We start from the raw sequence: 13,416 nt of genomic DNA on the forward strand, positions 1-13,416 counted from the left end.
CGGCTTCGGTACCACAACAGTGTGGAATAATACCCCGTTCCCTGTTGCAGGAGGGGTACCTTGATTATCACCTGCTGGGAATACAGCTTGTGAATGGCTTCCAAAACTGTCTCCCTGTCAGAAGGAGACATCGGTAAATCCGACTTTAGGAAAACGGCGAGGGGGAGACGTCTCGAATTCTAATTTGTACCCCTGAGATATCACCTGAAGGATCCAGGGGTCTACTTGCGAGTGAGCCCACTGCGCGCTGAAATTCATTGAGACGGGCCCCCCCACCGTGCCTGATTCTGCTTGTAAAGCCCCAGCGTCATACTGAGGGCTTGGCAGAGGCGGGAGAGGGTTTCTGTTCCTGGGAACTGGCTGATTTCTGCAGCCTTTTTCCTCTCCCTCTGTCACGGGGCAGAAATGAGGAACATTTTGCCCGCTTGTCCACGAAAAGACTGCGCCTGATAATACGGCGTCTTCTCATGTTGAGAGGCGACCTGGGGTACAAACGTGGATTTCCCAGCTGTTGCCGTGGCCACCAGGTCTGAAAGACCGACCCCAAATAACTCCTCCCCTTATTAAGGCAATACTTCCAAATGCCGTTTGGAATACGCATCACCTGACCACTGACGTGTCCATAACCCTCTACTGGTAGAAATGGACAACGCACTTAGACTTGATGCCAGTCGGCAAATATTCCGCTGTGCATCACGTATATATAGAAATGCATCTTTTAAATGCTCTATAGGCAAAATATACTGTCCCTATCTAGGGTATCAATATTTTCAGTCAGGGAATCCGACCACGCCAACCCAGCACTGCACATCCAGGCTGAGGCGATTGCTGGTCGCAGTATAACACCAGTATGTGTGTAAATACATTTTAGGATACCCTCCTGCTTTCTATCAGCAGGATCCTTAAGGGCGGCCATCTCAGGAGAGGGTAGAGCCCTTACAAGCGTGTGAGCGCTTTATCCACCCTAGGGGGTGTTTCCCAACGCACCCTAACCTCTGGCGGGAAAGGATATAATGCCAATAACATTTTAGAAATTATCAGTTGTTATCGGGGGAAAACCACGCATCATCACACACGTCATTTAATTTCTCAGATTCAGGAAAACTACAGGTAGTTTTTCCTCACCGAACATAATACCCCTTTTTGGTGGTACTCGTATTATCAGAAATGTGTAAAACATTTTTCATTGCCTCAATCATGTAACGTGTGGCCCTACTGGAAGTCACATTTGTCTCTTCACCGTCGACACTGGAGTCAGTATCCGTGTCGGCGTCTATATCTGCCATCTGAGGTAACAGGAGCTTTAGAGCCCCTGACGGCCTATGAGACGTCTGGACAGGCACAAGCTGAGTAGCCGGCTGTCTCATGTCAACCACTGTCTTTTATACAGAGCTGACACTGTCACGTAATTCCTTCCAACAGTTCATCCACTCAGGTGTCGACCCCCTAGGGGGTGACATCACTATTACAGGCAATCTGCTCCGTCTCCACATCATTTTTCTCCTCATACATGTCGACACAAACGTACCGACATACAGCACACACACAGGGAATGCTCTGATAGAGGACAGGACCCCACTAGCCCTTTGGGGAGACAGAGGGAGAGTTTGCCAGCACACACCAAAGCGCTATATATATACAGGGATAACCTTATATAAGTGTTTTTCCCCTTATAGCTGCTGTATTGTTAATACTGCGCCTAATTAGTGCCCCCCTCTCTTTTTTAACCCTTTCTGTAGTGTAGTGACTGCAGGGGAGAGCCAGGGGAGCTTCCCTCCAACGGAGCTGTGAGGGAAAATGGCGCCAGTGTGCTGAGGAGATAGGCTCCGCCCCTTTTTCGCGGACTTTTCTCCTGCTTTTTTATGGATTCTGGCAGGGGTTAAAATTCATCCATATAGCCCTGGGGGCTATATGTGATGTATTTTCGCCAGCCAAGGTGTTTTTATTGCTGCTCAGGGCGCCCCCCCCTAGCGCCCTGCACCCTCAGTGACCGAAGTGTGCCGAGGAGCAATGGCGCACAGCTGCAGTGCTGTGCGCTACCTTAGTGAAGACAGGATGTCTTCTGCCGCCGATTTTCCGGACCTCTTCTGTCTTCTCCCTCGATGCAGTGAGCCTGTTGCCAGCAGGTCTCACTGAAAATAAAAAACCTAAACTAAAACTTTCACTAAGAAGCTCAGGAGAGCCCCTAGTGTGCACCCTTCTCGTTCGGGCACAAAGATCTAACTGAGGCTTGGAGGAGGGTCATAGGGGGAGGAGCCAGTGCACACCAGATAGTCCTAAAGCTTTCTTTAGATGTGCCCAGTCTCCTGCGGAGCCGCTATTCCCCATGGTCCTTACGGAGTCCCCAGCATCCACTTAGGACGTTACAGAAATATATATATATATATATATATATATATATATATATATATATATATATATATATATATACACACACACACACACTACATGAAAGACCCTAACCTAAGCTAACTTTTCTCTTCGACCAGTACTCACTATTAGAGGACTTGGAGGATCTCGTGTGGAGAGATGCAGGTCCCTTCAGAAGGGATCTTTGTCTCTCCAATATATATGTGGCTTTGTCTCCCTTTTATTAGGTGGACGCAGCACACTCTTTAGATTTTAGTCAGGAGCTCAGTGCTCCATGTGCTGTACCTCCAGCACAATTTTTCAAACTGAGGGAGGAGGGATGTGAAGGGGGAGGAGCCGGCTGTGCAGACAATGCTAATTTTAGATTGTGCCACACCTCTGGTTGCAAGCTTCACACCCCTACTGTATAGGACTCCAGTGTCCCCTAGTGGAAGAAAGAGAAATGAAGAATATCTTTATAGCGATATTACACACCTGAAGTTAACTTCGACTAGCATACTGCTAAAAACAGACGTGCATTAGACTTGTGCCGGTTGCCAGAGTTTGTGGGAACGTGGAACATGGCATATACCGGTTACCAAACTGACAAGCAAAAAGCCAATTTGGTTTAATGTTTCTAATAGATATGGTCAAGAAAAATAGAAGCCAGACCATATGAATACATATGAATGACGACCTACCCCATAAAAGAAAATTGCAGGTGTTCTTTCTAACCCAAATAGTCTTTCAATATAAATTGTTCAACGTATAATCTATCAGTGGCTAAACTTGCAAACTAATCTAAAGCTTACCTTGTTTCAATACCACATAAAGTTGCCAACGTATTACACAAGGCATAGAGCAAACCACTATCAAGCAGCATATCAGCAACTTTTGAGCAGGAGTTAAGGATCTGAAGCAAAAAACAAAATGAATTGTGCAACAAGGTGGCGTCATGTAAGGAATTTTCAATTAACCCAAGTATGGGGATGATACACCACTTCCGAAAAACACCCACTGCTTTTATATCTTCAACCTCAAACCTGTTTAAATGAAAAGATAATATACTGTAATAAGTCATTAGAAAGGAAAGTACAGTATGCTTTGACATTTTTTCTAGAGATTGCTAAAGTAAAAATAAAGATGAAAAAAAATCTGACAAACAACAATTACGAAATGTAAATATGAATACAGATGAACATGAGAGGCATATAATATTAAAAGCCAATATATAAACTAAATCATTTTTGGTTAAGTCACTGTAATTTTACTTAACTAAAGGCAAAACAATAGTAAAACATTTTTTATACAATACTTACTCCTCATCCAGTCCAAATTGGCGTCCAAAAAACATCTCTAGCAAGCATTCTATCACCCTCTGACTTCCCTGGTGTAGGTATAACTGATTGGCAAGCAAGGAGAACCCATTTTTTTTTAAAAAGGCCTCTTTATGTTCCTTGGATGCACGGTGAAAATATGCATTTAACAGCTAGAGAAACAAACAAAAAAATGTTTAAACTTTAACTACGTGTTTATATACACAATGTACAATATGTATGTGCATAGAACATGTGTATTTCTGTACTCACGGTGCTTCTATTAGTGAAAGTGAGTGCTCTCACTGACTAGATTTCTGACAGAATACAGTGTGACAGAATACAGAGCTCTCCACCAAACTGAGGTCTCCCTTGCTGTCACCTGCTTCTCACCCCCAGCAAAAAGGTCCTAACCCAGCTGCCAACACAACCCTACACCCACCAAAGAAGAATCCCCCCCCCCCCCTCCTGCTCTTTGAGTCGGGCGCTAATGCTACACCTTCACAAGGTTGGGTACAGTATGGGTGAAGCAGAGACAGTCCACAGGAGCTTATGGGGAGAGTCCCAGCCACACCGAAACCAAAAGGTAAAACTGAAGGACAAGTGAGTATACAGTACAGATGTAACCATGCTCATCTTTGCTGCGATGCGTCATGCTGCAACACAGCTTGCCGGACTGCAACAAATTGCAGCCGGCAAACGCTCCATTAGTTCCTAATGGAATTAATGGAGTAATCACCAGCTGTGAATAGTCACAGCCCAGCACGCCATGCAGCATCGCAGCAAGACTACATCTGTATTGCCTCTCACTAATTGGGACACATGGGGGGTTACCCAGGACAGGGGATCAAATGCCCCAGATTTGATGAAGTACCCCCAAGTTGGAGCTCCTCTGACCCATCTCTAGCTTATGTCTGGTTCGGTAATTGTGACTGGGCTCAGTGCCTGCGCCTCTGGACTAATGAGCAGTGCTAAGGAGTACATGGACCGGGATCACCAGACAATAGTTTTTTCATGATGTCATGCGCACTGAAGAACAGTGTGTAAGGAGCTTACCGCGGCTGTCTTAACCACTTGCTTGACATGGTCACATCAGATGCGACCACACCAGCAAGTGCTTTATCTGTCCTTGTTGCACAGGATGCGACCAGTCAGATAAACAGTGTTAGCAGCTGCAGGGAAGAGAAACTTCCCTCCACTGCTGCTCTCAGAGTGACCAGAAGGTCCCCCTGCCTCCCTGCACCCTCCCCCAGTGTTTGCCATGCTGCCGATCATTGCTGATCGGTCAGCACGATTGGACCCCCCCACCCAGCGGCTGCAAACAATAGCAGCCGCTGGGAAAGTGTAAATCAACCCCACCAAGCTCCCCCATGTGTACCTGGCAGCTGTCCAGGCTGTAAAATCCTAGTATATAGGGCGGTATTTAAAATGATCTACCACACCCAATCTCCAATCTAAAGTGATCCCCGTAATTCCGCATATCGCACCCATAGCCATCAAGCTTAGCTGCATAAAGGGTTAGGATGCCTCAATACCCCGGGGCAGCGAGCTGAAATGATGATACCAAGCTCATCAGCAGAAGCAGAACAGGTGAGGAGGGGTGTGGAAAGAATTGAATACCACCAATAGAGTGGGGTTTGTGTGCATTATTTGGGATTTAGTTTTTTTTAAGAATCCCCTTTTCCATTATTAGGTTTCTTATATGAAATGCTTCTGTAATGACACTAATGAGTATTACTAATACAGTATGGCATAATATACATTTACAGACCATGGCCAATACCAGATGCAATACATTCACAAATTACCTAAATACATTTACTACTGTCCCCAACAGGAGGAGACATCAAAAAGAAGGGGAGATGAAGAGAAAAAGGACAAATATAAGAGAGAAATGAAAGTGGGGAAAATAGAGGTAAAAAAAAAAGAGCAAAAAGGGGATGGAAAAAGGGGGGAAATGCACGAGGGAGACAGGTGAAAAAGAGTAACAGGGGAGAACAGGGGGAAAGAGACAGAAAAAGATGAGAGGAGATATTTTGCTCACAACCCAGTGAATGCTAAATGCTGGCATGTACACTACTGGTCAAAAGTTTTAGAATGGCGACAAAATGTACCAGGTGGTCTAGCTGTGACTTACAGATGTGTCCTCATACATCTAGCCTCAATACGCCATGCACCACGAGATGCCTCGTGTGAGTGAGCCTGTAGTTCCCAGGCAACTCTGCTAATGTTGGGCGCCTCTTTTTGCCAAAAAATGCATCTTATTCACATTGCTATGAGAATAAGACCCTGCTGATTAAATGCGGCTCTGCTGATATGCAGCATGCCTATATTTTGTGTGCGACTGTAGTTGTATCTGCATACGAAATGCTTTGTTACAGTTTTTTTCCCCAGAAAACACTAACGCAGCATTTCGTATGCAGATAGAGCTGCAGTCACTCATAGAATATAGACATGCCACAAATCATTTTAATCAGCAGAGTCCACTTGTGCAAATTATTCACACAGTGATGCAAATAAGATGCATTTTCAGGGAAAAATGCACAAAAAGGGCTGTTTAACGTGACCGCAGCAACGATGAAGGAGAAAACATCTGTACCTGGTTTGGTGAATCAGTCAGCTCCAACGCTATCTTCTGGTGTTCAGTCAAAGAAGACTTCAAACAGATCCTGCTGTGCTTCTGGTGGTGAGTATCCTTAACCCCTAATCCTCCCCCAAGGCCCTAACCATAACCTCCCCTCCTGCTGCCAAACCCTAAATCTCCCCTACCGCAGTCGAACACTCCAATCTGTGCAGAATGTTCACATTTCATATTTCAATGTCGTCAACATCATAATGGTCATCGACAATTTAAATGTCAACATTATGACTGCACCCCCCTGGCTCTAAGACACCCACTTGGCAGCATCTTGCAGGCGAACGGGAGGAGCCAAATTGACTAAACATAATGGCCCTCATTCCGAGTTGTTCGCTCTGTAATTTTCTTCGCATCGCAGTGATTTTCCGCTAACTGCGCATGCGCAATGTTCGCACTGCGACAAGTAAATTTGCTATGAAGATTGGTATTTTACTCACGGCATTACGAGGTTTTTTTCTTCGTACTGGAGATCGGAGTGTGATTGACAGGAAGTGGGTGTTTCTGGGCGGGAACTGGCCGTTTTATGGGAGTGTGTGAAAAAACGCTACCGTTTCTGGGAAAAACGCGGGAGTGGCTGGAGAAACGGAGGAGTGTCTGGGCGAACGCTGGGTGTGTTTGTGACGTCAAACCAGGAACGACAAGCACTGAACTGATCGCACTGGAAGAGTAAGTCTCGAGCTACTCAGAAACTGCACAGAGAAGTCTTTTCGCAATTTAGAGAATCTTTCGTTCGCAATTTTGCTAAGCTAAGATTCACTCCCAGTAGGCGGCGGCTTAGCGTGTGCAAAGCTGCTAAAAGCAGCTTGCGAGCGAACAACTCGGAATGAGGGCCCATAGACACACATTTTTCCTTATGTGACAGCACAACATCCCAACCACTTCAGTAACCAGAATTTATACCTCCTGCATGCAAAGAATTCATTTGGTTACAGATCATTATAAATAATTGGATTGCCCTGGAAGGGTCAATTTGCCACAATAATTAATTTAATTTTCCTCTATATATGACAATAGAGACATACAGTACTGTACGTCTACACTTTCAGTAACAAAAAGGGACTGGTAACCTAATGTTTTATTCCTGTTGCTGCCAGCAATCTTCACTATTTACACTTCAGAAACCCAATTATCATCAGCTTCCTTTATTTATATCTTTGCCATTCATAATTTGTCCCTGCCCCATTGGAGTTTACAGCTGAATTTTCCCAAAATACAAGCACACACACACTAGGGTTCCTTTTCTAAGAATTCAATTAACCTACTAATAAATGTGGGAGGAAACCAGAGAACCCGGAGGAAACCCACACAAACACATGGATAACATAATCCCAAGAGAGATAGAGTCACATTTGGGAAATGAATTCATGACTTCGAGGCACTAATGCTAACCGCTATTCCTCCCCAATTATTAACATTTTTGCATATATGATAAAATATCTATTTCTAATTGCAATCTTTATCATCCAAAGAAAAACAAACAAAAAAACACACAAATGTCCTTGGCAGGAAAAGGGTGGACAATCATAGCACAATGCAGCTGTTTGTCACGCTAAAAACATAATTTGTAAACTTGAATCTAAAGCCTTAATTTAACTTTCATCCATAAACAGGTTAAACATTCACTACTGTGAAGCATGGGCTATCAGAATATTACTTTTAGACTGCATTGGAGAAGCCCAACAATGGTTCAAATTCTTTATCTTAAACAAGTAAAAAAGAATCTCAGGCACAGCATCAACTAAAACTATAATGTACAGCCAGCATCCACACAAGATGGTAACCCGCTGTGACGTCATACAGTATGACCACACTGGAGTTTGCATAAAATTAAACCTCTCTGATAGCTAATAACTATTACCTATAATAGCGAACACACAATAACTCATGGTAAAAGGAGAGTTATGGTAGACTTACCATGGTTAACTCTCTTTCTGCGAGGTACACTGGGTTCCACAGGGAAACATTGGGGTGTAGAGCGGGATCTTGATCCAAAGGCACCATCAAGCAAAGCTTTGACTTTCCCAGGATGCATTGGGGCCTCCTCTATAACCCCTCCTCCAGGCACTGAGAGCTCAGATTCGTTAATCAGTCCAATGCAGTAGCAGGTAAAAGAGAAGGCAGATGTTCGTCACATAGAACCACAATCTCACGACAGGAGAGGGTACCAGCAGCTAATGCCATACAACCCAAAGAAGCTAGGTGCATCAGGGTGGGCACCCTGTGGATCCCAGTGTACCTCGCAGAATGAGAATTAACCATGGTAAGTCCACCATAAAACTCTCCTTTACTGCAGCGGGGTACACTGTGTTCCACAGGGAAAACATTGGGGATGTGCTAAAGCAGTACCCCAAGGGAGGGGACGCGCCCTAGCGGGTAAGAGAACCCGGCGTTCAAAGGAAGCATCCTGGGAGGCGGAAGTATCAAAGACATAGAATCTAATGAACATGTTCACCGAGGACCATGTAGACGCCTTACACAATTGTTCTGGGGACGCGCCACGGCGGACCACCCAAGAAGGTCCAACAGACCGAGTAGAAATGGAATGAAATGAATTTTTTTTTTTTTGCAATTCTCAAATAAAGGCGTTCTAAATGTACATAAAGAATCCTTTTGTCGAGGAACGGTCACACTAATAATAGCAATAGGTAATATTGTAATTATTATTTACATTCCTGTGATTAGTGAATCATCCAGCGTATAATTCTGTCCTTTAGATGTCCTTCCTCCTCAAGATCTTTCCTTTCCTCCATACATCAGTCAGGATAGTCATAAAAAATATATAAAGGTATCGGGATCTCGTGCATTACATTTTTATTTACAAGCAAAAATAAAAAACACGATTCTCATAAAATCAATAAACACATATCTTAACAAAGTGGTCCACAATATAAAACCCACTTATTAAAAGCACACTCTGCAAAGGTGAAATCCCTCAGTGAAGAGGATATAATTACCGGATAATTTGAGAACCAGTGATAGTTCCCAAGCAGATTTTAAATTCCAAATAAGCTCCCGGGAGGCAGTCTTCTGTGTCACGGTATTTGATCCCTCTGATCGCCACTGTGGATATCTCCTGTGCTGCATCAACGCGTTTCAAGCCCTTTTGGGCTCTTTTTCAAGGTGAGTGTGTTCTGTAGCAGGAGCTGGGAGTCCAACCTGCGCAAAGGCTTGTGCAATCGGCAATCTAATCCATCTGGCCAAGGTTTGCTTATTCGCAGGCCAACCACGTTTGTGAAAACCAAACAGTACAAAAAGGGAATCCGACCTCCTGATGGAGGCAGTCCTCTCCACATAGACACGGAGAACCCTAACCACATCCAAAGAATGTTCTTTGGGAGACAAATCCGAAGAGACAAAGGCTGGAACCACAATCTCTTGGTTAAGGTGAAAAGATGACACCACCTTAGGCAAATAACCAGAGCGAGTCCGTAGAACCGCCTTGTGGAATATGAGAAAGGCTGGACGACAGGACAAAGCGCCTAAGTCCGACACCCGTCTTGCAGAGGAAATGGCCAGCAAGAACAGGACCTTGGCTGTGAGCCACTTAAGGTCCACCAATTCAAGAGGTTCAAATGGAGACTCTTGCAGAGCATTCAGCACAACAGACAAATCCCATGGAGCCACAGAGGGAAGCTGAATCCGAAGGACGCCTGAATGAACGTCTGAACATCAGGTATGGAGGCTAATTTTTCTCTGAAACCAAACTGACAAGGCAGATATATGAACCTTAAGGAAGGACAGATTAAGACATAAGTTCAGGCCTCTTTGCAGAAAAGCCAGTATTCTGAAAGTTCTGAATCCATGGACATCATAATTCTTCTCAGCACACCAGGTGAAGTAAGAATTTCAAACCCTGTAATAAATCCGGGATGAGGCCGGTTTGCAGGCTTTCAACATAGTTTGAATAACCGCCTCTGAAAATCCTTTGGCTCTCAGGAGTGATGCTTCAAGAGTCACGCCGTCAAAGCCAGTCTGGCCAGGTCTGGGTAGAGACAAGGGCCCTGTACGAGGAAGTCTGGTCATTGAGGAAGTAGAAGGGGATGCCCTGTCGATAGACCCTGCAGCTCTGAGAACCAATGCCTTCTGGGCCATGCTGGAGTGACTAGAAGCAGCATTCCTCCTCCCTGTTTGAACTTCCGTAGAACTCTGGGCAGGAGCGACACTGGAGGGAACACGGAAGGCAGTCCACGAACGCTGCTTGAGGATCCCTTGTCCTTGATCCGAAGACCAGAACCTTGAACCGGCCTGTTTCGTACCAGAGGCAGGGCAAGTGATAATGCATTGAACACCGCCCTCAGCTCTAGGATGTTTATTGGAAGGAGTGATTCCTCCTTGGTCCACCGACCCTGAAAAGAGTGTTGCTCCAACACAACTCCCCATCCCCTCAGACTGGCATTCGTTGTCAGGAGGACCCAGATGGGGATCCAAAAGGGACGACCCCCTACTCAATTGCTGGTCCTGGAGCATTCAGGTAAGCGACAAACGAACCTCCGGAGTCAACAAGATCATTTGGGATCTGATACGATGAGGCAGGCCATCCTACTTGGCAAGATTTAATCGATGCAGAGGGCGGGGATGAAATTGAGCGTACTCCACCATGTCGAACATTGACACCACCAGGCCAAGTACTTACATCGCTGAGTTAATCGACACATTGGGGTGACGGATGAAGTGTCTTATCCTGTCCTGGATTTTCAGGACCTTGTCTGGAACAGGAACAGTCTCTGTGTGTGTCCAGAAGCGCCCCTAGGTGCACCATGCTCTGAGTTGGTACCAGCGAGGACTTCTTCCAGTTGATCAACCATCCGTGGGCTTGTAAGCAACTCACCGACAATTGTAGATGACTGAAGAGGACATTGTGGGAACTCGCCAGAATCAGCAGATCGTCCAAGTATGGCCAGCTTCTGACTCCCTGGCGACGGAGGTGCGCAGTCATCACAGCCATAACCTTGGTAAAGATCTGAGGAGCCGTGGCCAGTCCGAACGGCAGAGCCTGGAATTGGTAGTGACTGTCGCCAATAGCAAACCGCAGGAACTTCTGATACGATATGGCAATAGGAATATGCAGATAAGCATCCTGTATATCCAGGGATACCATGTAATCTCCGGGTTCCATCGCCAGCACAACAGAGCGCAATATTTCCATATGAAACTCGGCTACCCTCACAAATTTGTTTAGTGACTTGAGGTTGAGTATAGACCGAAAAGACACAATGGGTTTCTGCACCAGAAACAGGGTCGAATAATAGCCCCTGCCACACAGGGACTGAGGTACCGGCACAACCACTCCTGTACTCAGGAGGGAACCTACCACTGTTTGCAGAGCATGCGCCTTCAACAGATCCGAAGGGAGTACCGTAGTACAGAACTGGTGAGGGGGACGTCTCTTGAAGGAGACAGCGTACCTGTGAGAGACAACTTCCAGTACCCTAGCGTCTGAAGTGGTCTTTAACCAGACCTGGGCGAACTGTAGAATTTGGTCCCCCAGGGGGAGGCCAGCCCCGTCATGCAGCAGGCTTGTCTTGTTTCGAAGTAGGCTGACGGGCTGCCCAGGACTGTTTCATCTTGGGCTTGGTGGTCTTGGGAGCACGAGATTGTCTGGGGCAAGACTGACCCTTGGCTTTCCCTTGAGGTCGAAAGGAACGAAAAGTGGTAGTCTTCACCTTCTGAGTAGACGGATTAGTAGGAGGAAGAAAAGCAGTCTTAGCAGCTGCTAATTCAGGCACTATTTTATTCAGGTCCTCTCCTAATAAAATGTCCCCATTGAAGGGGAGTACCTCCAAGATCTTCTTGGAGTCCAAATCCACTTTACACGACCTTAACCACAGTATGAGGCGAGCCAGGACAGACGTGGATGACGCTTTGGCTGCCAGTAACCCCGCCTCAGAGGACACCTCCTGAATGTAATAGGCACGCCTCAATACCCTTTGCGGCCCAAAAGGCAGCTATGGTGGGCCTATGAATGGCCCCTGCAAGGGAATATATAGTTTTCAGGCATCCCTCCACAAGCTTATCTGTCGGATCCTTCAGAGAGGTGACAGTGGTGATAGGCAGCGTCGACGACACCACAAGAGTAGAGTATCCCACTTACTACATAACTCTGCAGGGAGAGAAAAGAGAGTCAAAGCCCGTTTAGGTAGCGAGAATTTCTTACCTGGGGTAGACCAGGGTTCCTTCCTGTTGTCCACAAGATGATCAGAATGGGGTAATAGCGTTTTAACCACCTTCTGTTGTTTAAACATATCAGTTTTCTTGGCCACTGTAGTGGAATCTTCATCCTCAGTGATCTGTAGGATCTGCTTAATAGCATCCACCAGGGCAGGGACATCAACATGTAAGGTAGAATCCTCGTCAGTAACACATGATTCAGAGTCTGACAGGACCGTATGCTCCCCATCCTCATCATATGAAACATCACAGAAGTTAGTGGATTGTGAGGAGAAAGCAGCCCGCTTAGAGGATCCAGGGACACGGGAGTGACCTGGAGTAGATTTCTCTCTAATCAAGGACTGATTCACCTGCTGCAGCTGGGTAGACAAGTTTTCCGCCCAAGGCGGATTAACCATAGGGACAACTTGTGGCGGCAGTGACACCGGAGATCCCATGGGGGGGGGCTAAATGGTCCACCAGAGTCCCCAGGAGGGTAGTGAACATAGCCCAGGGTAGCTCCATTGTAGGTACAGGAGCTGCAGGCTGACTGCGAGGTGTTTGACATTTAGAACACAGACCATCAACACAATACTTACCCCTCAGGTAAACCCCTGAAGCAAACCTTGTATTTTACAGGAGCCTCCAGAGTTTTACTGCCCTTATTGTTAGACATTGTAATAAAGCAACAATCAGGCTATTAGTACAATGAGCCAGACAGAGTACACAACCTGCAGACAAAATACACAACCAGCTTAAGAGTACACACACTAGTGAACTAAATCCCGGTGTACGCGACTGTAACACAGTAAAATATCCGTATAGCAATAAGTACTGTGTACACTATATTATAGGATCCTGACGCACCTAGTCCCTTCGGGTACAGAATATAGTGACAGCTACCTTAGATGGGATACACATGAGAGGGAAACCATTCAACAGATACAGGCACACACAGTTACAGGC

General features: G+C 45.8%; 1 protein-coding gene across 3 annotated transcripts in view; it reads right to left on the reverse strand.

Moving 5' to 3' along the window:
• Positions 1 to 13,416, reverse strand: part of LYST (lysosomal trafficking regulator) — an 864,675-nt gene that overhangs the window by 348,883 nt on the left and 502,376 nt on the right. For all 3 annotated transcript variants that reach the window (XM_063917604.1, XM_063917602.1, XM_063917605.1), the window contains exons 24-25: positions 3,669 to 3,838; positions 3,162 to 3,392 (exon numbers count right to left, since the gene is read on the reverse strand). In XM_063917604.1, coding sequence (XP_063773674.1) covers positions 3,162 to 3,392; positions 3,669 to 3,838 — 401 coding nt within the window. The remainder of the gene's footprint in view (positions 1 to 3,161; positions 3,393 to 3,668; positions 3,839 to 13,416) is intronic.

This window comes from Pseudophryne corroboree, chromosome 4 (assembly GCF_028390025.1).
Source record: "Pseudophryne corroboree isolate aPseCor3 chromosome 4, aPseCor3.hap2, whole genome shotgun sequence".
NCBI classification, from domain to species: Eukaryota; Metazoa; Chordata; class Amphibia; order Anura; family Myobatrachidae; genus Pseudophryne; species Pseudophryne corroboree.